The 25,895-nt window shown below is 38.9% G+C and overlaps 1 protein-coding gene and 1 long non-coding RNA gene across 2 annotated transcripts; both read right to left on the bottom strand.

Annotated features, from left to right (window-relative positions):
- Positions 1 to 15,127, bottom strand: LOC124165466. The gene is made up of 3 exons (XM_046542900.1): positions 15,054 to 15,127; positions 365 to 603; positions 1 to 223 (listed from the first exon to the last, which is right to left on the bottom strand). Coding segments are annotated over exons 1-3 (408 nt in total). The 5' UTR covers positions 15,056 to 15,127; the 3' UTR covers positions 1 to 56.
- Positions 15,128 to 15,819: 692 nt separating this feature from the next.
- Positions 15,820 to 16,387, bottom strand: LOC124165724. The gene is made up of 2 exons (XR_006866299.1): positions 16,171 to 16,387; positions 15,820 to 16,011 (listed from the first exon to the last, which is right to left on the bottom strand). It is a non-coding gene; the product is annotated as an uncharacterized LOC124165724 (long non-coding RNA).
- Between the last annotated feature and the right edge of the window lie 9,508 nt (positions 16,388 to 25,895).

Genomic DNA, 25,895 nt, shown 5'->3' with positions numbered 1-25,895 from the left:
CAATTTTCTTCCTCTTGGGAACTGGGGGAAGTTCAGGTAACAAAAATATACTGTCGTCATCGGTTGACGACTCTTCTACTGGAAATGCCTTCTTGTTGGGGTAGACAACCCTTTTTTTTATTAAGGAGAGCTTGTCGCCTTGCCTCATAGCCTTTGAGCAGGTTCCGGCCTTGCCCCAGCTTTCCAATGCATTTTTCATACTCCTTAGTCTCTTTGTATGTGTCTAAAGAAAGGATGCAATGTAAACACTTAAAGAGATTTTGACAAAGGTTTGTATAAAATTTTCCAGCCATAACAATAAAAATTAAAAGGTAGGTTGCAGTAAATATAGGTTGCTTTAAAGTTATTCCACACACAAACTCACCAATTTCTGGAGTTTTTTCAATAAAAATGTGGATGGGCCACTCAATACATACTGGGGTACAATCCTGTATCATTTTTTTGATAGCTTTCAATTCCTTCTGGGAATTTGTAGATGGAGGCCATCTGGCATAGTCTGCCCCATCATCTGTTTCCAGCCATGACGTCGGAATAACGCAGAACGTAAAAGCAGGCTCCTCATCATCAAGCGAATCTAGAAACTTGACTATCACCCACTTTGCCCTGGAAATGGAGAAGTTAGCTGTTTTAGACAGTGTAATACAATGATATGTGATGGACCAGGAGAGAATTAATACATTCTAATATCAATCGCAGATGTACAGAACCAACAGTGAATCGTGGTTCGGTTGGTTCATGAATATTACATGTGTATTATATACTCTATCTATGTGCATCCAAAGTTAAAGTAAAGTATTTCATAGTTCGCATTAACTAATGCCAGGAGTATCTGGCTATGAAAATTTTTGTAATTGTAGAAAAAAGACCCGCATCCTGGAGATGGTGTTATTGCAATATGTTTGCCATCAATTGCCCCCAAACAATTTGGAAAGTTCCACTTCAGTTCAAACCCTTTGGCCACTATCCTCCATTCCTCTTCTGATTTTGGACACTGAAAAAATAGTGCATGATAAAAATAGCATTATAAGTAAGCCAATATTAAATGATTTTGTGGAACTTAACATATATGTTGGGTTTCAGGAAGAACTGAGTATTGATGTGACATCCGAGCAGAATACATGTTCTCCGCGGACCACTCAGGTGTCGTCAGCCCAACGCTTTGCCCAGCAGGCTGATAACTTGAGCTTCTCTGAGTCAACACCATCTGGGCCTTCAGGAGCTGTAACTTCCAAGCCATTTAAGCGAGCTAAACCCCTAACGCCAACTGACCAACTTTTGGTTACTGTGGGCCAAAGATTACAGGAGGTCAAGAAAGAAGACCAGTTTGATCTGTACGGAAAGCATGTTGCCCAAAAACTTCGTCTACTTATTCCTGAACAGCGAATCTTTGCACAGAAACTGATGAATGATGCTCTGTTTGAAGCAGAATTAGGATCACTCCATAGAAATGCTTCAATAAATACCGGTTTCCCTTTGGAATATGGCCCTCCATCACATTCATCAGATCACAGTTTCCAGTCGCAAATATCCGTCCAACAACATCAAACTAATTCTAACTACCGATCAACATCTGAGGAGCAGCAATCTTTTTTTGATACATTATAGAACCAAGTTTATTACACCCATTTACAATAACTTTTTCTTATATTTTTTTATAATTTAAAATATTGGCCCTAAGTACTTAACATTACCAAGGACAGTAATACGGGTCAATTTATGTTTGAAGTGTTTGTAAACAGCCCTGCATTTGTATTTCCATCGGTTGTTCAATAGAAATTGACTTCAAATTGCGTACATTGCATTAAGAGTCAAGTAAAGTGAGTACCTATACACGAGTTGAACGTATAAATAGGCTAATAATTTGAATACAACACGGGAGATAGAAAATTTTGTTCATATAGAAGTTATACTATGTATAGCGTAATAACTCATGTAATATATATATATTACTTTAACAGGTGTGCCCACTTATTTTGCTTGACTCTCACAATCAGTTATTTTATTTATTTACCTTACAGAAGTCCTTTAGTGCTTTTGCTAATGCCAAGCAAGTCTCTGGTATAATTTGTCCCAAAGATTGAGGGGAAATTCTAGTAGTGAACTTCAAATCTTCCAGTGTCCTGCCTGTAGCCAAATATCGCAATGTTGCTGTTAACTTTTCGTGAGGCGTTATACCCTGTCGATTTCTGTAACAATAAAGTCTGTTCATTGTCTGTCAGTTGGCTGTTCGTTCCCTGTTCCCTGACCAAGAGAGAACAGGCAGGCGACTGTTCGTAGAATGTAAATTGGAACGCCTTGTCTGTTCCTTGTCTGTGAGAAAAGGGTTACTTGTCTGTTCCCTCCCTGTTAAGAAAGCGGCATTCTCTGTTCCTTACCTGTTGGACCACAGACAATGAACAGGCAGGGGACTGTGCGCTGTCAGTTCATTGCCTGTTTTCTTAGGTTGTTTGTTCCCTGTTCCTTGACCAAGAGAGAACAGGCAGGCGACTGTTCGTAGAATGTAAATTGGAACGCCTTGTCTGTTCCTTGTCTGTGAGAATGTGGGAAGACGGTTATTTGTCTGTTCTCTCCCTATGCGCATACTTTGTTCCTTAACTGTTCGCTGATGCTAAGTAGGACATAATAGACAAGAGATAATTTATGTTAAAATAGAATTAAAAGTTGAAATTCATTTTAATGATTATAAGAAAACTTTTATTGTGCTTTTCCACATATTCCATTAGTTATAAAAATCTTGAATAGTTGTAGAAAAGCAAGCTTTGTCATCATTAACAGAACAACCACTACACCAACAAATATTTCACATGCCTTCATCAAAGAAATATGTACTTCTTTAATTAATACAACTCGGATTCTGCACTATGCCAATATAATACGTGTGATTTTAATAGAGAAACACGCTTTTAAAGAATATTTATGAACACGATGATTTCACTTCTCACAAACAAACCTACAAGAAAGACAGTCCTCTGACAATGTTTGTCGATTCTTATTGGCGACGTAACGCACATACGCATAATACAAATACAATACAAATCTCAGTACTTGCTCAAAAATTTAAGAGACACAATAAATTATTAAATAAACACACTCAAGAACAAATATCACTTCACGACTTTCACTATCACTGAATGGATGCACGATTTACTTAATTCGTCACTGCGGGCATTTAGCACAGGTTAAATAATACTCAAATAAATAACTGTTTTCTCCACAACCAACAACTTCACCACAACACAGTCGACATGTGCTCGTAACTAGAGCTGTGTCGTTCATGAATGAATCTTTCATTTTGAACGGTTCATTGGCATGAACCAAATGAATCGAAATACGCTCCTCGTTCAAGGGATTCATAAAGAATCGTGTGGTTCATGAAGAATCAAAGAATCATTTAGAATCGAAGAATCATTTAGAATCGAAGAATCATTTAAGAATCGCAGATTCGTTTAAGAACCGAAGAATCATAAGAATTGAAGAATCATGTAAGAATCGAAGAATCATTTGAACAATCGTCGGAGTAGTAGAAGTATAAAGGTCTTGAATTACTTCGCGGGCCGCGGATGACAGTAGGTCTTTCTAGTCATTTAAGAGCAGTGGCGGATCCAGAGAGCCTCTAAATATTACCATTATATCTTGAGTTTTTTAATGCACCATTATATTTAGAGTTAAAGAAAATAATAATTTTGTTCAGTTGTCGGGGAAGGTTTACTCCCATTCCCCCCCACGTTACCTAGGTTACCCCAGGTACCTAGCCCCCTTCTTGTCACAATCTTGAATCCACCTGCACTGGTTGAGAGTGAATATTCCATGAATTTCTCGCTTATTATATGGAACCTATGGAACTTAACGTTCTTCATCCTCCGACAGTTGATACATAAGAAAACACATCAATAGGAATATACTGAAAAATAGGAATTACTTAAATTCAATGAGACAAGAATAGCAATATTCCTTATTAAATGTTTTGTATAAGAACGGAATATCTAGGACGTATATTTATACTCGCTTGAGAGGTTAAATCTTAATTGCCTCTTCTTGAATTACTTCGTGAAACATTTATTCTATTTCCTATGTCACTATGGTTTCATTAACTAAATTTTTGTAGCATAATTGATTTCATTGCGGTAGCATCATGATCATTCTCTTTTTATGCTAAAAGGTTAAAAGCCCTCTGAGAGACTAACGCATAATGTCAGGTGGCTCGGGCTTTAATTCTTTCTTTGAGCAGCTTAAGGTTCGTCGCTGAATTTTCATAAAATATCACTTTTCCTAGAGTTAATATGACAAATGTTATGCCGTTTTACCCGTATGTTGTAGGGGTCTCGTGCGCCATGATGCTTAACAATATTGCTAACACCGCTGTCAGAGGTGTTGCGTGAGTTATCCGGAATAATTTCATGACCACTTTGCTCCCGATAAGTCTTTCTGTTTTTAGGGAAAATTTCTTTATGGTGTAACGCCAATTAATAGAATCTCATTTAATAATGAATCACCGAATACGAAGGAAACATGTTTAGTCGTATTTCTCGATTATTACCTTAAATTTTTATATGCATATATTCATGAAGATATTCTTACTAATAATTACATACATAATTATGTAAGTTCATGCGTACAGCCTTCAATGTTTTCGGTTAACTCTGGATTATTTCGCTTCATTGCAATCATTTGATTCACATTGTTCGTTTAGCTCGCAGGGTTCCTTTAGTTCACGTTGTTCATTCGGTTCGCAGAATTCATTTAGTTCACGTTGTTCATTTAGCTCGCATAGTTCATTTTGTTCACGTTGTTCATTCGGTTCGCAGAGTTCATTTAGTTCATTCGGTTCGCGGTGTTCATTTGGTTCATGTGATTCTTTATGAACGACATGAAAGAACAGTTCATTCACATGCCTAACGCACATATGAAATGTATATTAAATATCAATAATAACGTCGATATCACTTATTATTTATCTAGACGTTTCTATGCGCGTACGCACGTATGACTTCGATAGACTTTCTCTTTTCTGGTGCTTTGTTTAGGGCATCCTCGTCAGGCAGGGAGAAGACGACAACAAGAGCTAAAAACAAAAATAAATATAAAAAGATATTGAATATACTGCTGACATTTAACGTGTATTATCTACGTATATACATTACTAACATTCTACGGAAGACAACAGTACCAATCAATTTTCAATTGACTCACTGGTTTCGAAGTTAGCAGAGGTTTGCGTTGTTTACAATAACTCCGTTAATTTTTGTGGTATAAACAATTTGTTTTCGGCAAACTGCTAGTAATAGATTTTGCTTTTTTATATCAAAATTGCAAGTTATAGGAACGAAAACTACGGGAATGCCAAGCGCTCAAAGTTGGGCAACTTGATTTTACGCGCAAAAAACGGGTACTTTTTTGAGAAAAAATTAAGTACAGGAAATACTACTTAGCCGAAGAATTTTTAAAGTACATGATATAACGTAGAACTAAATTCTCTTTCGTATGCTTTTTGTTGCATTGAAATCGATTGCTTCGTTTAGACGCTAGAGCTCATCAAACTCGAGTATCTTGCTTTTTTTAAAACAGTAAATGCTTTTATTTTCTTATTAAATAGCGCATGCATTGCATTACACGTATCTTTACTCAGTAATAAATATATCCATGGCTAACACGGCTTTAATTTTAACAGGGACAAACTTTGCAGTGAAAAGAAACACAAATTCCTTTCAGGAATCTCTCATCGCAACCGAAGGCGTAACCAACGTATGTTCGCTGAGAAACGACAATGGAGATGTGTTGACAAGCAGTTACGATAAAGCCAATTTATTAAATTCCTACTTTAAGAGCGTGTTCACGGAGCCTTCCGAAAACTCACCCGAGACCGATGACAATCCCTGTCTACATAAGATGCCAGCTATTGGCATTAGTACGCTCGGAATAGAAAATATATTGAAATCGCTTAGTCCAAATAAATCACCTGGTCCAGACGAAATCCCTTCTCGCGTATATAAAGAACTAGCCTCAGAACTTGCCCCCTACTTGCAGTTAATATTCAGTAAATCCATCAAGCAACACGAAGTACCCAATGACTGGAAAATCGCTAATGTAACGCCTATATTTAAAAGTGGAGACAAGGAACAGCCATCTAATTACAGGCCGATATCTTTAACGTCCATCTCTTGCAAAGTCCTTGAACACATCGTAGTCAGCTCGGTAATGAAACACCTAGACGCGCAAAACTTATTAATGGGAACTCAACATGGATTCAGGAAAAGCAGATCGTGCGAAACTCAGTTAGCGCTTTTCGCCCACGATATTTTAGTCTCCGGGGAAGACAACATTCCAGTAGACGCGATTTTTCTTGATTTCAAAAAGGCATTTGATAAAGTACCCCACGGAAAGTTAATAATAAAACTGAAATCTTATGGTCTAGACGAAGATGTCATTTCCTGGATTAGAGAATTTTTGAGTGACCGCGTCCAAAGAGTAGTATTAGACGGTGCAGTCTCCAATGGGGTTAGAGTCACTTCTGGCGTTCCTCAGGGTAGTGTCATTGGCCCACTCCTATTCCTTCTTTATATAAACGACATTGGCGAAGTAGTGCAGAGTAAGTTACGATTATTTGCAGACGACGCTGTAGTTTACAGAGAAATCCGTTCCAGCAAAGATATAAATGAACTAACGAATGACCTTGCTGCTATCCAAGCTTGGTGCGATACTTGGCAGTTAGAATTAAATTTGGAAAAATGCGTCGTAATGAATTTCTGGAAGAAGAATAACTCCCTACAGCGTAACTATATCATTCGGGGCACCCAATTAAAGGCAGTTGAATCCGTGAAATATCTAGGGGTTAGACTCAATAATGATCTATTGTGGAATAAACACATTCGAGAAATAACCGGTCAAGCTAATCGTAAAATGGGTTTTGTTAAAAGAATATTAGGAAAGTGCGACGACAAAGTGAGAGAAATTAGCTACTTTTCCCTCGTTAGACCACATTTGGAATACGCTGCCAGTGTTTGGGACCCTCATGAAAAAGGCTTAATAACAGAGTTAGAACGCGTGCAAAGAAGAGCTGCCAGGTATGTGAAAGGTCGATACGATAGTCTTGTTAGTGTAACTGACCTCTTAGATAAACTCGGATGGGAATCTCTGTCGGACCGTAGATTGAAAAATAGACTAAACCTTTTAGATAAATTCAAGAGCAGTGTCTTTTCTGACGAAGTTAACCATATCTTGCGGACGCCAACGTACTACGGAAGAGCAGATCATATAAATAAAATAAGAGAGATAGATTGCAGAACAGACAGATTCCGAATGTCATTTTTTCCACGATCAATAAGAGATTATAACGGCAGCAATAGAACTCGTAAATAAATTGCATGACTTGTAGTGTAGGCTACTAACCTATGTAAAACTTAATGCATGTTTCTGAATTTCTATTCTATATTCTATTTCTAACAGCATATAGTAGTATAGTTTGTTATTATACGGGACGTTTTTTGGACGGTGTGGTGTGCATGTGGGAGTCCAAATGCATGCTGCATGCTGGTGATTGATCACCCCCTGCCAAACACCCTTGAGGTGGCTCGCAGGGTATTAAGTAGATGTAGATGTAGAAGGCACTACGCGTATTCACCATAACGCTGACCCGAGTCACGTGATACACGACCACGCTTATGTTGACCACGCTTGCGTGACGTCATGCGCCATCTACCTATATGAAAGATCTATGGTTGAGAACCTGTTCACTAGCTGTTCACTGTTTTCTGTTCGTACCCTGTACCGTGAAACGGACTATGAACCGGCCCTTGCCTGTTGACTGTCCGTTCACTGTTGTCTGTTCGTTCCCAGTCCGCTGAAACCACAGAGTACATACTCTTTGGCTGAAACATACGGCCCCTGCCTGTAATTGGCGAAGTAAAGTATTTAACGTGCGTAAGCCGAGCAGATAGCTAATATAATTTGCGTGCTCACTTCAATAACCGTCATCCGTGGTTGATGGTAATCGTGATAATGAAATCAACCGTATATAATTACTGTTTAAGTAGATGATATTTTCTTTGGATTCAATCAAACTTCCTTGTACTCAATTAAATTTGGATTAATCCAAATTGTTGTCCAAATTCCGAAACTTAAAACAATTGTTCGTACGTTGTTCATAATCTGTTCTCAAAATCTCCAAAAGGTTCCAAACTGACAGCGAACACGCATCATTTTTACGTAAATCGATAGGGTGTTTAGTGTTTGTACAGTGTTGTCTGTTCATTCCCTGTTCGGTGAAACATACTACTAACCGGCCCCTGCCTGTTAAAAGCTTGTTCACTATTGTTCCCGAAATGCTTGTTGCCTGCCTGTTAAGGAACAAGCTGCAAACAGAGTACAAACTGTTGGTAGGCTGTTCGTAAGTTTTGTTCCTACTTGTGAGTGACCCGAGATTGTTCGTTGGCTGTTTATACTCTGTTCACTTATCTCCAACAGGCTATCAACAGACTTCAAACGGACAGCGAACAGGCATTGTTGTTTCAGAAATCGACAGGGCAGCTACAAATGGATCAATCCAAGGGAAATACGACAATTCCCACTAGAATAGGCCACACTTAGCTGCCACTACTTTTAGCAATGGGCAAACCGTCAATATTGAACTGTAGCCCCCAATCACAGTCTGATGTCACCAGCACATCTGAACCGGCACATGCTATTTCCAACAATCGCTGTATACCTAGATGAGTATACTGCCCACTGCCAACGGTTCCTATTAGAGTTTTACGAAGTGTGTTTAACAGGGACCTGCAATCCGAAGGTAACTCGGATAAATCAGGGTGCGATTTTAAAATTTTAAGAAGATCATTCACTTTACTTTGAGTAATGCTATCACTTCCTGCCCAAACGGCTAACTGGGCCTTGAAATTTTCGAAATCGAAACCTGCTTCTCCATCTGAATCTTCCGAATCTGTAACAGGCTCAGTTCTATCCATCAATACGTCAGTCGTCTCGATGTATTCCGCGTGACTACACTGTGACATATTGCATTCTTTAGATGTCTCCGGAACATGCACATCTGGAACATTTTCACTGACAGCACTTACATCAGCGTATTGCATGGAAACAGATTCAGGTAACACTTTCTTAAACCGTAGTCTGCGTTTGTGCCTCGGGCACACTTCATCACAAGGCTTGTAATAGGGTTGTTCAAGCCTATCAGAACGATCTAAAAAAAACGAATGTATATCACTTCTGATGTAATTTAATTTTGATTGGGATGGATGACAGATGCGTTGAAAAAGTAATGATGGAATTATTAGCAATCAAAATTCGAACAATTTTAAACGCCGCCAAAAACGGTCGGCCATCTTGAAATAGAGGTGATGACGAAACAAGCCTGTACGCCCTGTACGGCTCAACCGGCTGTAAATCAACATGGATTCAGGAAAAGCAGATCGTGCGAAACTCAGTTAGCGCTTTTCGCCCACGATATTTTAGTCTCCGGGGAAGACAACATTCCAGTAGACGCGATTTTTCTTGATTTCAAAAAGGCATTTGATAAAGTACCCCACGGAAAGTTAATAATAAAACTGAAATCTTATGGTCTAGACGAACATGTCATTTCCTGGATTAGAGAATTTTTGAGCGACCGCGTCCAAAGAGTAGTATTAGACGGTGCAGTCTCCAATGAGGTTAGAGTGACTTCTGGCGTTCCTCAGGGTAGTGTCATTGGCCCACTCCTATTCCTTCTTTATATAAACGACATTGGCGAAGTAGTGCAGAGTAAGTTACGATTATTTGCAGACGACGCTGTAGTTTACAGAGAAATCCGTTCCAGCAAAGATATAGATGAACTAACGAATGACCTTGCTGCTATCCAAGCTTGGTGCGATGCTTGGCAGTTAGAATTAAATTTGGAAAAATGCGTCGTAATGAATTTCTGGAAGAAGAATAACTCCCTACAGCGTAACTATGTCATTCGGGGCACGCAGTTAAAGGCAGTTGAATCTGTGAAATATCTAGGGGTTAGACTCAATAATGATCTATCGTGGAATAACCATATTCGAGAAATAACCGGTCAAGCTAATCGTAAAATGGGTTTTGTTAAAAGAATATTAGGAAAGTGCGACGACAAAGTGAGAGAAATTAGCTACTTTTCCCTCGTTAGACCACATTTGGAATACGCTGCCAGTGTTTGGGACCCTCATGAAAAAGGCTTAATAACAGAGTTAGAACGCGTGCAAAGAAGAGCTGCCAGGTATGTGAAAGGTCGTTACGATAGTCTTGTTAGTGTAACTGACCTCTTACATAAACTCGGATGGGAATCTCTGTCGGACCGTAGATTGAAAAATAGACTAAACCTTTTAGATAAATTCAAGAGCAGTGTCTTTTCTGACGAAGTTAACCATATCTTGCGGACGCCAACGTACTACGGAAGATCAGATCATATAAATAAAATAAGAGAGATAGATTGCAGAACAGACAGATTCCGAATGTCATTTTTTCCACGATCAATAAGAGATTATAACGGCAGCAATAGAACGCGTAAATAGATTGCATGACTTGTAGTGTGGCCTACTAACCTATGTAAAACCTACTGCATGTTTCTGAATTTCTATTCTATATTCTATTTCTAACAGCATATAGTAGTATAGTTTGTTATTATACGGGACGTTTCTTGGACGGTGTGGTGTGCATGTGGGAGTCCAAATGCATGCTGCATGCTGGTGATTGATCACCCCCTGCCAAACACCCTAGAGGTGGCTCGCAGGGTAATTTGTAGATGTAGATGTAGATACGGCTGGCCTGTACCCTCGATGCCAAGCTGAGCACTCTGCATGCCGACTGGACATTTGCCAAGGTTATTCCTTATTTTGAAATGGCCTATGTTGTGCATGAAGCTTCCGGATGGATCAAGGCGACATAAAATCCATTATTCACGTTATGCCGGGTCTACACTAGTAACTTAAGTGACTACTTAAGTTGGCTCTGTATTTAAGTTGGTAGTGTAGGTGTCACCAGCTTCATTTAAGTACACCTTCACTTAAGTCATCTCAGAACCCAACTTAAATTGCGTAGGCAACTGTTTCCGCACGGTTGAAGCTCTTATTGTGTTGTAAATGGTACATAAATACCCATCTCACCATCATCCCGTTGATTATGTTCTAAGTTGTGCTGTATTGTATAATGTGGTTATTGAGCGTTCTATTTCGTTAGTTAATTTCTAGTGTTGGGGATATTAATTCGACGAATTTATTTTGTAGTGTTTCTCATCTTATTGTTGGTTTTATTTCCGTGAAAACTAATTGCTATGCCTGTTGCTCACGGTGAAACTCGATTTATATAACTTAGAAACGTTTTAAGGAATTTTAAGACTGACAATGAGACGACGGCAGAGGACCCGGTAAAACAGTTTATTTTCCATGGTGTCATAATCGAAAATAACGTAAACGAATGCACTCAGTAACTTCCCACACACTGTTATTGAAACTATTGCATAGGGCTTTAATGTTAGTCCTAGGGATGCCGAGGAAGATAGGATGTGGCGATTTCATTGGACGTGGGAGGAATTAATGGTTGAAATTTAACATCAATGGTTTTAATAAAGCAGTGGAATTTGACTAGCAATAAGTGTTTTTGTTTACGTTATGAATATGTCATTCCACGAAGTCACGCTCAGTAATTCTAAATTTCTCTGGCTCCATCACCTCTCGCCATATATCGTTCCCTCAGGAACTGAAATCGGTCTTTCCTCTTAACCTTCTGAATCCAAAATGGTTAATTCACGGAGTTTGGAAGTTTATTTCAAATAACAGTCGCTTTGGATCAAAGAATCACTAATTGCTCTCCTAGACCTTCATCTGTCAACATAACTGTTTCCCGATATAGACAATCACGGTGCTGAAGTCGACTTAAAGCTCAAGTGTAGCTACCGCACCACATTTAAGATTATATTTAAGTGAAGTCACTTAAGTTAAGTGTGTAGTGTAGACAAGGCATTAGGCAGGCAACGTATGTAGAGTAATTGTTGACAGGAATTGAAAGTTTTGTATAGCTGCATTTGCAAGGAAACTACCTACATGCAGTGAACTTTCATTTTGCCGCTAGTGCAAGTGAACAAAATTTGTGCCCTTAATGTACCTACCCCTGAGTGAATTGATTGCATATATAGACGATGAAGTTAAGGGTGAAGCGACAAGTGAAGTGAGTTGTGAATGTAACATCTTCGACGAAAGTATTTATTTTTTCCATGCTGGTTCAATCAACCCTATACATTTCGATCTAAGGTATCTAACTATTGCGAAGGATATGTTTCATATTTGAGCTAGTTGTACTTAGAGGATACATCGAACGTATATTAATTTTCATTCGTTTGTTCGCCTCTAAGTTCTGTTTGATTTTATTACCTATTGCCAATTCATTTGGAGCATTCGTCAGTGTTTACATTTCACGAAATTCGTTGCGCTGTTGTTTGTTTTGGTCATATTTTGGTTACGGTAATAGTGAAAGTGAAATTCGAAGTTTTTTGATTTTACAATAACTGGTTTAGCTAGTTTAATAATTTGTTTCAGCCTATTCATTTCATTGTCTTCGTAATGTCAATGTAAAATGACGTAAACTGATTCTAAGTCGTTAGTGATGAGTGGTAAGTGAGGTGTGGAGAATCCTTTCGAACTTCAAGGAGTGCAAATTCTTTTGTGTGTGCAGAGTGATTGGAAAACCGATTGTCATGTTTTATTAGTGTTACATAATTGTGTTTTATATTTATTGTGATCTAAGTTTTTTATTGAATCAGTTGATTTGGAATATACTGATTATACGTATCAAAAAGACAGCTCGTGAAATGTGTGCGTTGTAGTGCTATTTGTGATATGATGAGCAATAAATATGTACAAGTAAGGGTAATTTTGCTTATTATTACTCTTATTAAAGGATAAATTTGGATTTTCTTTAAACACTGGTCTGGCGGCAGACGCTGGAGATCTTTTAAAAAAAAGTGGAATAACCCTGCTGAGCCACTTCAAACACTGCAGTAGGGCATCTACAGGCTTGTGACGTCACACATCAATTCAAGATGGAAGTAGGGCTTTTTGGCGTAACCGTAAAATTTGTCACTGTTTAAAGCCTTCTCTAAACATGTACAATGAAGAAAATAGCGTAATATAACTGTCATTGCTCCTTCTGAAGCACGATCTTTCAATTTCTTAAATAAAAAAAATATGGTGAACAACCCTATTGGTTTTAGGCATGACTGGAAAGCGATATGAGATAATACTGATGTAACGAGCGTAGTCAAACCCTCAATCTATCGATAACTGAAAGTTAAAAAATCAGATACCCTGGGGTCTATTCTCTAACTCGAAGCTCCCGTCGTGGTAGCTTCGAACTAGCTACCAGAATTGGCTACCAACCTTATTCTCTAACAGGGAGTAGCTTTCTCAGACCGAGAATTTCTGGTAGCTTTCTCAGACCGGATATGGGGTATGAGAAATATTTCGTGCGAACTCAGATTTTACTCTTAGAACCAATGAAATCTGCTGGTTTTTCCGGGTATTCTTCCGCGTTTTTCCATTTGTAGGACGATATTTCGCCAACGTTCCAGTTGGCTTCCTCAGGTCCACTGAAGTGTTGATGCAGAAATTTGTTCATCTTATATACACCCCGTTTGCCGCCTTTTTTCTCGAGGTGTGCCCTGATTGGTCAGGATCTTTGAAGACCCTTTTCCACGTGCTGGCGAGATTGTAGCCGTCTTCACGGTTGAAGTTCTTTGTCGTTTTGGCGATTTCAATTGCCTCCCTGATTATTCTCGGGTAGTAGCGGCCTTCTTTGTTCAGAAGAGAGGCGTTGTCAAAATCAATATTGTGTGTCGGTCCACTCCATTGGTGTTCCGCCACCGCTGACTGGGTGAAATGTCTATTTTTTTTTTTCAGTTCCCTATGTATTTTGATGGTAGCTAGCTGAAGCGCGGGGTTCGAGGGCGCGCTTCGCGAAGCTACCGTGGTAGCTAGCTTGAAGCTACGGAAGTAGCTTCAAATCCCATAGAGAATAAGGGTTGGAGCCTAATAAGCTACCGGTAGCTTCTGCAAGCTCCCTTCGCCGGAGCTTCAGCGTTAGAGAATACAAGTGGGAGCAAGTAGCTTAATTAAGCATCTTTCCACCAGAAAGCTACCGCGCTTCGAGTTAGAGAATAGACCCCCCTTTCACTTTATGGCAAGAGTCATCAATATATTGAAGAATATTTCCTGTAAAACCTTATTAGCGGTATATGGATTACCTGAAATGAAGAAATTATTCCGTGAATATAATAAATCTCGGGCGATGAATTAACAAGCAGAATTATAAGTTATTATCAAATCCTTTCAGAGCGAAGAAAGATCTGAGGTTTTCCCGGCGTATGATGTTGTTGAAGTTTATTCGGGATTGCCACCGGATAAGGTTCTCCATCTCTGCCGACGTTTCGATGGACGACTCGGCCATCGAAACGTCGGCAGAGATGGAGAACCTTATCCGGTGGCAATCCCGAATAAACCTTCAGAGCGGCTGATACAGACTCGCATGCATCAACATATCGTCTATTCAATAGGTGTGAATATCAGACAGGCGATAACCGACAAATAAAAAATCAGATACCCTTCACTTTATGGCAAGAGTCATCAATATATTGGAGAATATTTCGATGTACAACCTTATTAGTGGTCTATCTATATGGATTGCCTGAAATTAAGAAATTATTCCGTGAATAATAAGAAATCTCTGGCGATGAATTAAAAAGCAGCATTAAGTCAATAGCAAATGCTTTCAGAGCGGCTGATACAGACTAGCATGCATTAATATATCGTTTATTCAATGCGTGTGAATATCAAACAGGCGGATTGCATAAAGTGGATGAAATCGGTCAGTAATTCTTCGAATAGAATGCTAGTGTCACCCACTGTAATGAAATCCGGAATTATAATGTAGAAATTAACCGCAAACCGACGAGGAATTCGCCGACTTGTAGTTAGTATCTATATCATCACTGGTGGAAAGCGAATCATCAAGCAGCAACTAATTTTAATCTTAAGCATATTAACGAATGTTGTACTTACATGGTGCAACCAGGTTCTAAATATTCCACAATTACAGGCTGTGGCCCACCTCAGAACTAATTTCAGCAAGGTCGAAAACTAATTCTCCAGTTGCTTAATGCTTCCCTGCGGTTGGAAACTCCTCCCAAGATGCAGCAGATGCAGATTTAATTACTGTGGAACTTCGAATCACCTAACACCATCGACACACGCTCACAAAATCATGAAGATTCGGACGGAAATGACCAAAACCCCAACGGAAAACAGTACTTCTCCAGTAATCGGGTTGACAACTTTTTTTCGAGAGGTGGAATTCAGGACAGAACTAATTTTAAAATGAAATTTGTCGGTATTTTTTTAAGAACGTAAAATTTACAAAGAAATCGCCCATCATTAAAATGCTTATGAGAATATATTGTTTGACTTTGGTAACTTGCTTCATGGAATGTGGATGGAATTCAAATGGAATCCATGGTTACATTTCCATTGAAGTGAAGATGGAAATTTGGAAATGAAATACATCTGCATTCCAGGTTTATTCCATTCCTTTTTCCATCATGGATACATCCATCTCTTTTCCACCATGGATTCCATGAACGTGTGCTGTCTGGGACAAATATAATTTTCCTCGAGCGAGAATGTGAGCGAGAATGTCAAAAGCATTTAAGTCTGTGGTAAGAATTTATTGAGAAATAATTAAAACTATTAATTATTGAAGCAATAATACACAAACAATATTTAAATCAACCTCCAAATACACTCGCGCGTAGAATTTTTTCGAGAAACCAACACTAATTCGTCCACCGATCGATGCTTACATGAAATCTCTTTGTAAATCACTTTTAATAACGATATAAATTACCAATTTACTAGGATATCCCTGAATAATAGTGGAGTTCAAAATGAAATAAAAGGATAGAAACCCACCTAGGAATTTCTGTCGGCTGGAACTCGTTTCTTGGAGTGGCCATCGAAGAATCTTACATGGAATGGCAAGTATCATTAAATATCTACCAGATGCATAGGAATATGTCTATTTAATGGAAGTATTTCTGCTGCTTTATCTACAAAAAATACCGTAATTTTAAATACTGATAGTAATTTCTAAAAAAAAAATATTTGAAGAAATGATACATACTTGAAAATTAAAAAAAATTTTGATGAAAAAGAAGCCGTCGATAGTTTCTGCAGAATTTATTATCATTAAACGCATTTAATAAATCAAAAATGATAGATGACTGTTAACTGTCTCAGTTTCACGATGGTTCTACGTATCCACGTCCTTTGGAATATAGAAAACCCTTCGTAACGTACTCGGGTACCGTAGGTATATTTTTCACTTAAAGCGCAATAAAAACGATTCTCATATTTCATTTGTCGTTTAAGTTTAAAAAGTCGCCGCCAGGGGGCCACAGAGTTTCAGTACTCATTTGTTTTTAGTGTCGCCGGGGGTGGCGTGAGGGGACATAAAAGCGGGCATTTCAAACCTCATTTGTTTTCAGTTTACAATGTTGACAAAGGGGCGCTGTCCCCTAACGACGTATTGCTCGGTTTTTATAGGGTTCGGTTGGGTTGGGTTGGGTCGGGTCGGGTTGGTTGGGTTGGGTTGGGTTGGGTGTGGTTGGGTTGGGTTAATGCATTGAAAAAGTATAGCATTATAAGTAACAACGTTAGAAATTTTATAATTTCAAGTATGATTCATAAATTAATTTTTAGATGAAAGGAGACACTCGGTTTTGTGGCGGAAACTCTGGCACAGTTGAACCTTCAGCGAGGAGAGCACCTCCAATTTCTGTACACTCTCTGGGAGAATGGCCGTGTACTTCCGAGCCGAGCCTCTTGGTTGCGAAGTGATATCTGGGCTGCCGAGTTGCAGAGTGAATGCACTTTTCGAGAAGAGGTCTATTTATACAAGCCATCACCGCTAACTTTGTGTCAATCCATTATATGTAGCTTACATTGTGTCATCTCAAGTGCGTTTGAAATTATAGCAGGGAGAGTAACAATGACTTCTCCATTACACTATCCTATCCTATGTGAATATTTTTTAATTTCAAAATACCAAGCCAATTAGGTAGAAGAAGACCCTTAATGAGAAGAAGAGTGTTTGAAGTTAGTAAAAAATATTACATTGTGTCTTTACATGCAATAAGCGCAAAAAAAAGACTAAGAGTGAGAATCAAAAATGTAACACGAGCGCTCGCGTAGAGCCTGATGGGCTCAGACCACGTGCATATGAAGCAAAAGTATCCTATTTCGACCTGGTGATAGATTCATCGGGATATACTGCGCACGTAAAGCGATCCTAAAAGAGTAAGGCAAAGGTAGAGAAAATGTAAGCGCATTCTTGAGAAAGGCTCGGGAATTATGACGAAAATATTAACAATGTGAGCATGTCAGGTTCAGCGCGAGTTCCGGAGGGTAAATAAAAAAATTGATTCAGCATAATGTATCAAATTTATACTTCATAACGGATAATTCGATGTGGTATCGTATCGCATTTATATTTTTTTATTGCTGTACACAAAAATTATGCAATACCATTGGGAAAGGATAGATTTATGAGCACTAACGAAGCATTTGTATGTTAGAGATGCAGTTATTCTTTTACAAACGGCCGTGGATATTTGTTTCCACTAGTGTATGCATTATGAGTATGGAAAAACATAACTAGCAACTTCGGTATTAAGTATACACATTTATATTCGAAAAGCAGAAATACACCTCAATGTCGGAGAATAAACGAAAAATTTTACAATGCAGAAGTGAATCGTAAAGGAAATAGCGTTAAGGTAAATGTGTGAATGAGACACGATTATTACGTTACAAATACCTACTTGCGAGCAATTAAGCCCGTATGACACTTGCCAATTTATTGGCCAATATATCGGCGCGCAATATTGGTTAAAATATTGGGCTTTAGGCATCGTATGACACGTACCAATATTTACACCAATATTGGCCGTTATAGTGTTCTAATACCCCACTAGAGAACGCCAGATAACACAAAATGACAAAAGAGCATCTCGAGACGCAGGTTAATTGCCAATGAGCTACAGAATGAGAGGTGGCATAATAATTGTAAATTTAATAACTATTTCGAGGGGCTGCAAAGATATTCTCGAATTGCTCGAAATTTCATTCGGGTGAGTTCCTTGAATGATGAGAGATAGGCAATATGGTGATCTCATAGGTGAGCCAAGATAACGTAGCGGCTCGTTTTGGCTGGAATATGTTCATCGAATAAACAGAGATTGTGTCATCAATTGGGACTTTCACCCGAAACTTTAGCGCTCAAATCATGAAAAATAGTTTAATAATTGTAAAATAAACAAAATATAGACGCTATCGAGGAGAAACACGACGTTTTTATTCATTACATATCCGAAATGTTATTTCCGAATTACCCACTTTAGACAGTTGATGTTTGTGAATTTATATTCTCTCAAAGTACACATTAATTATTTGAGCTATTTCATGGGTTGCTATGCTTGTAAAGTTTTTATATATGATATTAAAATTCCGAGGTGAAATGTTTTGCAAAGAGCTTCTAGTTTTGGCCACTAGGAGTCGACAAGACTGAGTTCTGATTGGAGATTGGCCTCGAGAAAATAGAACCTGCTCTAAATTGTAGATTGGCCAAGAAATTGTGCCCAATATTGTGAAACTGAGATTGGGCTAGAAATTGGCGTGTGTCAGTGGGTACACAATCCAATATCCAATGGATTGGCCAATAAATTGGCAAGTGTCATACGGGCTTAAGTAACATATTTTTGCAACTCCTAAAATGTTGTGGTTAAGGAAACAACAATCTGCCTCGCCACATTTAATTTTTCAAATATTGACAGCGTAAAACTGCGGAAAGATAGGACATATAATGAAACACTGACTTGCAATTTTCCACAAAAATAAAATTTAATTCGACTCGAGTTTCAATGTTACTACATCATTTTCAAGGTACAACTGAGAGAGGAGAAATGGGGTGGAAGGTCCTCAAGGAGGTGGCTGGAATGGGTAGAAGTGCAAGGCGTGGGGGGAGGGGAGAGTGGAAAAACCAGAGGAGGTAAAAAGGTTGGGAATTGAAGGGTTTTTTCCAGGGTTAACAAACTTTGAACATAGGAATGAATGCATTTGAATACACGTGGCGGTCTTCTTATCTTCGGGTGTTGTTTCCGAGCATAGAGGTATCATGGCGTCCATGGCGTTCTACATACATCTCCTACATTCAGAACTGTGCCACAATCTCCACCATTTGGAATTTATTGTGCTCGACGATCGTGTAAGAAACCTGACTAGAGTGACGAGTGATAAGAAGCTACACACCATCAACAAAAAACTCGATTCCCTCATTATGCAGCAAAAACAACATATTCCGCCACAAAGAATTAGGCAGTGATACACACAAGTTAGCCCCCAGAGTAGTAAACTTGTCACAAACAACAATTTCTGCCTCCAAACTAGCCATCCTAAACAAAGGTTTAAAGTACAGCCCCGAGGTCCCCACCACATCAAAGGCCTACAAGAACCTTGCCACCGACTGTGAAGTAGCCTTGAGCAGTGAGAGTTACGGAACCAAAGAACTGATTGCCAACACCATCCAGGCGGACTAAACTAAGACTCCAGCAGCCAAGAATCTCCGGATGAAGAAGGAAGTTACAACGCTGAAAAGCATCATCCGAGAAATGGAGGAGAAAGAACTCATCATCACTAAAGCTGGCAAAGGAAACTAAACCGTGATCATGGACAAAACGGACTACATTAGTAAGTGCAATGATTTCATATCCGCAACAACTTTGAGTTACTTACCCAAGACCCCACCAAAAAATTTCATAAACAAGTGAAAAAAGCTTTATCCACCTCCTCAACCCCGTTGACTGATAGTGAAAAATACCTTCTTACCTTTATTATTGATTGATTATTGATTATACCTTTAAATGCTAAATTAGTTTCTTTTGATGTTCAAAACTTATTCCCTTCAGTCACAACCCGTGAAGAACTCACCTCAGCCAAAGAAATACTATCTAAATCAAACATCCACCCACTGATCATAGAAGAGCTATATCAATTAATGGAAATCTGTGTGGAGCAAAATTATTGCCGCTTTAACGGACAATTCTATAAGATAAATGAAGGTCTAACCATGGGATCACCACTTTCGCCCATACTAGCCGAGATTTTCATGGACCACCTAGAAGTCACACCCACAGTATTGCCAAAACATTTTCTACTGGTTCAGATACGTCGATGACATTTTGTGCTGCTGGACCGACACCAACAGACAGCTAGATAGTTTTCTCCAGCTCATTAACTCACTACATAACTCTATAAAGTTCACAATGGAACTGGAAGTTGACAAAAAATTAAATTTCTTAGATTTGTCTGTGGAAATTCAAAAACAAAACCATGTCTTTTCAATATACAGAAAACCTACTTTCACAGATCAGGTCATCCCAGCGGATTCATGCCACCCTATTTCACACAAACTAGCTGGTTTTCATTCCTTAATCCATAGATTAATCAACATTCCTATGAATAATAATCACTTCCATCAAGAACTCCTGACCATCCAGTCAATAGCAATTAACAATGGATACAGTGTGGGACTCATCGACTCTTTGCTTGCAAAGAAAAGACGACAACAAGCAGTGAACCTCAACACCTCTCTCTCCCCACAGCAGACAAGTGAACCCCGTAAATGGTGCAAAATTCCCTTCATCAAAGATCTCTTCTACAAGATTGCCAACCAAATCCCTAAGGAAAAATTCAGAGTTTCCTTTTACACCCCCACAACATTATCCCGACTCTTGTGTAAACACAAAGACCTATTCGAAAGTGCAAAACTGAGTGGTGTATATGAGATTACGTGTTGCGAGTGCCATGCGCAATATATAGGTCAGACAGGAAGATATTTCAACACGAGATTTAATGAACATAGGAAGTGCATCGCCCACAGTAACAGAACTTCGATGGTGGCCAAACACATCATTGAGAGCGGCCACAATCCAAACTTCACAACCAAAGTTCTCCATAAATATATCAAAGGGAGGAAATTAGACGCCTTGGAACAATTAGAGATCCACCAACATAAACATTCCCAGGTTTCCCTTCTCAATGACCACCTCTACCTTTCAAAATCGCCCTTGCTTTCCATTAAGTTCCATTAGTGCGTTTCCCAGAAGTGTTACAATCCCTTCTCCCCCCTCCTGTCGCCCACTCGACGTGAACCTCCCCCCCTTCCACACCATTCACGGATGGTCCTCGGAAACAACACCCGAAGATAAGAAGACCGCCACATGTATTCAAATGCATTCATTCCTATGTTCAAAGTTTGTTAACCCTGGAAAAAACCCTTCAATTCCCAACCTTTTTACCTCCTCTGGTTTTTCCACTCTCCCCTCCCCCCCCCCCCACGCCTTGCACTTCTACCCATTCCAGCCACCTCCTTGAGGACCTTCCACCCCATTTCTCCTCTCTCAATTGTACCTTGAAAATGATGTAGTAACATTGAAACTCGAGTCGAATTAAATTTTATTTTTGTGGAAATGTGCAAGTCAGTGTTTCATTATGAATCAATAGGGTAGTTTCCTTCATCAAATAAAACGAAAGGCATTGATTGCGATTCGTTACCCACCATTACTATATTAATAATATACAAATTATTTCGTTTTAGAAGTACTGGTTTAGACGAATGGCAATGGTCCATTTTTATCCTCATTTGAAAAGGGCCAGATTGGCGCCCATGCGATGCCACTCCACGTGACGTCACAGGGACCTAGTTTCTATACGAGAAGATAGGAGTTATACATCGTGTGAGATTACCAATGCATACATGAGGCGTAGAACTCACGGAAACATGTCTTAATAATCACTTATTAAAACTGGCTAAGGTCGGAAAGTTTTCTTCATTTGATAAGGTATTAATAATCCTTATTTAAGCCAAGCGCTACCAGCCAGCAGGGTACTCAGCTACCCGCTAGCAGCCTGCGTCGTATCAGCGCTCAACTCGCCTCAAGGTCAACTCACAGGGCGGCAGCGGGAACCAGAAATACGCCACACGGAGAGATTTCCCGGCATTCATACTTACGCGTCTCGTTTTCGCGCGCTTGAAAATATTCACTTTTCATTTAATCGCGAAAAATAGATATAGTCATTTAAAAATCTAAAAGCGTGAAATACGTACTCCAGGAGTAATAATCTTTCGATTTAGGCAATAAAAAAATAATAGGACACCACCCTATTCCACTCCATCTCGCTTGATTCCTCGAATTTTATAGGACATATAGCTTACTAGAGGTGGTAATGTAAAAAACAAAGCATAATTAATCTAACTTGTTTTACTTATTTATTGCTGCTAATATCACAAATAACACTACAACGCACACAACATTTCAATTTAGACTTCACGAGCTGTCTTTATGATACTTATAATCAGTAAATTCCGAATCATGAGATTCAAATAAAAACTTGGCTCATAATCAATTTAAAACACTATAACGTAACACTAATAAAGCATGATAATCAATTTCCCCATCACTCTGCACACACTAAAAGAATTTGCACTTCTTGAAGTTCGAAAGGATTCTTCACATCTCACTTCCACTCGTCACTTGCGATTTAGAATCACTTCATGTTATTTCACATTACCATTACGTACACAATGAAATAAATAGGCTGAAGCAAATTGCAAAAACCAGTTATTGTAACATCAACAAACTGCAACAAATTTCCAGGGGTATTAACAGTCACTCGCACCGTAACCAAAACAAAAACAACAGCGCAACGAAATACGTGAAACGTAAACACTGGTGATATCTCACGATGAAGTGTCCAGAATAAATAATAAAATCTAGCAGAACTTGTAAGCGTACAAACTAATGAAAACTAAAACGCGTTCGCTGTAGTCATAAAGAACAACTACTTCAAATCTACATAATATTCTGCGAGCCACCTCTAGGGTGTTTGGCAGGGGGTGATCAATCACCAGCATGCAGCATGCATTTGGACTCCCACATGCACACCACACCGTCAAAAAACGTCCCGCATAATAACAAACTATACTACTATATGCTGTTAGAAATAATAATTGAATTAAGAAACATGCATTAAGTTTTACATACTTAGGTTATTAGGCTACACTACAAGTCATGCAATCTATTTACGAGTTCTAATGCTGCCGTTATAATCTCTTATTGATCGTGGAAAAAATGACATTCGGAATCTGTCTGTTCTACAATCTATCTCTCTTATTTTATTTATATGATCTGATCTTCCGTAGTATGTTGGCGTCCGTAAGATATGGTTAACTTCGTCAGAAAAGACACTGCTCTTGAATTTATCTAAAAGGTTTAGTCTATTTTTCAATCTACGGTCTGACAGAGATTCCCATCCGAGTTTATCTAAGAGGTCAGTTACACTAACAAGACTATCGTAACGACCTTTCACATACCTGGCAGCTCTTCTTTGCACGCGTTCTAACTCTGTTATTAAGCCTTTTTCATGAGGGTCCCAAACACTGGCAGCGTATTACAAATGTGGTCTAACGAGGGAAAAGTAGCTAATTTCTCTCACTTTGTCGTCGCACTTTCCTAAAATACTTTTAACAAAACCCATTTTACGATTAGCTTGACCGGTTATTTCTCGAATATGTTTATTCCACGATAGATCATTATTGAGTCTAACCCCTAGATATTTCACAGATTCAACTGCCTTTAATTGGGTGTCCCTAATCATATAGCTATGTTGTATGGAGTTATTCTTCTTCCAGAAATTTATTACGATGCATTTTTCCAAATTTAATTCTAACTGCCAAGCATCGCACCAAGCTTGGATAGCAGCAAGGTCATTCGTTAGTTCATCTATATCTTTGCTGGAACGGATTTCTCTGTAAACTACAGCGTCGTCTGTAAGTAATCGTAACTTACTGTGTACTACTTCGCCAATGTCGTTTATATAAAGAAGGAATAGGTGTGGGCCTATGACACTACCCTGAGGAACGCCAGAAGTGTCTCTAACCTCGGGCCGTATTCTGTATTTCGTCGGTGCCGCACCGGTCGGTTTCCCTTTCAAGCCCACCGACTGGACATCAAACCGTACCGACAACGGATTCCGCACCGACGACGACACTTTCAGCGATTCTGTAAGGTCGTCGGTTTCAAACCAGTCGGTACGGTTCCCCTTCCTTCCCAAACAGGGAAAATCCGAATATATCCGAAGTTTCACGTGTCTCCACCAATGAAAGAAGGGTAAAAACAAGAGAAGACTCATTGGCACAGTTTGTTGTCGTCATTCTCAATCTTTTTATTTGCGGAAATTACGACTTATTGCTAGATTAAGATAAACGATATTGGATAAGTTGTTAACAATGCTTATATAATGTGTGGTAGTAATGCTGTACCTACAGAATCGAAGGAAACAATATTACAACATCACAATAAAGTTTGTATGTGATGGAGATTGTTGTTGCTGGAATGAATTATTGAAACTATCCTTGAGATCGTAGTTTATTTTTTTAAATATTGGTTCCGTATAATGCTATTTATTCATGATTTGGTAATATAGTTGTCGTTAAGTAAGTTCCGTATAAATGTTATCAACGGAAGGTTATGCCATTGGCACCGTAGCAGACGAAAATGGCATACCATGGAACGTGAACGTAGGATTCAAATGCAAATGTAATATTTGAGGAACAAGTTAGGAAATTGTTATAAAAATATGGAGCTGGGTGCAATTAAAAGAAGTGTAATGACGAGGAAGTAAATAAATTGTGATTGGGTGAAATACATATGTATAAGTTGCGCATTCCAAGTGAGAGAAAATGATAATATTGCGGTAAACCTCATACTTATTAACAAATATCTTCTTTTATCGTCAAGGGAATCAATGGCTGACGATGAAATGAAATATAGTTACCCGTTACAAATGAAATAAATTGATACCGTTGTGGCAAACTTCATACTTAAATAAAAAGATCTTATTTCTATGCCGAGAGAAACGCCAAATTGATGATTGAGTGAAATAACAGTCGCCTATTCAGAGTGATATAAAGTGATAACAATGCGGCAAAACTCATATTTAATCAAAAATATCTTTTTTATGTCAAAGGAGCAAATAAATGATGATAGAGATAAATAAAGCCTATTACAAGCGAGTGAAAGTGCGGTAACATAAATGAGAGAAAGTCATTATATGTTAGCAAACCTCATTTTTATTAACCATTATCTTATATTTCTGTCCAGGTAATTAATATAGATGATGACAAAGTGAATTATAGAGGCGTATTCGAAGGGGCAGAAAAAGATAACATTGGAGAAAACCTCATTATTTACTCGGTGATGAGGTAAAAACAAAATAAAACGTACAATGCGCACCGGGGAATTCATGAAACCCACTAGTCGGTGGCCGTACCGACACCTCTTTGCTGTCGGTACGGCTACCGACGATCTCCCGTCCTCTCGTCGGTGCCGCACCGACCGGGTTCGTACAGAATCGCACGACTTCTTACCGGGAGTCGGTGTGACGTCGCACCCGACGAATCGGTGCCGCACCGATCGGTTTGGAGTTACAGAATACGGCCCCTCATTGGAGACTGCACCGTTTAATACTACTCTCTGGACGCGGTCGCTCAAAAATTCTCTAATCCAGGAAATGACATCTTCGTCTAGACCATAAGATTTTAGTTTTATTATTAACTTTCCGTGGGGTACTTAGCTTTAGCTTCCTGAATCCATGCTGAGTTCCCAATAATAAGTTTTGCGCGTCTAGGTGTTTCATTACCGAGCTGACTACGATGTGATTCAAGGACTTTGCAAGAGATGGATGTTAAAGATATCGGCCTGTAATTAGATGGCTGTTCCTTGTCTCCAC

Source organism: Ischnura elegans, chromosome 9, assembly GCF_921293095.1.
Source record: "Ischnura elegans chromosome 9, ioIscEleg1.1, whole genome shotgun sequence".
Taxonomy (NCBI): Eukaryota; Metazoa; Arthropoda; class Insecta; order Odonata; family Coenagrionidae; genus Ischnura; species Ischnura elegans.
This window is presented reverse-complemented; position numbering and strand designations above follow the sequence as displayed.

Coding starts and splice junctions, on each gene's coding strand:
- LOC124165466 (XM_046542900.1), bottom strand. Junction 224..364: donor TGAAAAAACTCCAGAAATTG/GTGAGTTTGTGT, acceptor TCCTTTCTTTAG/ACACATACAAAGAGACTAAG.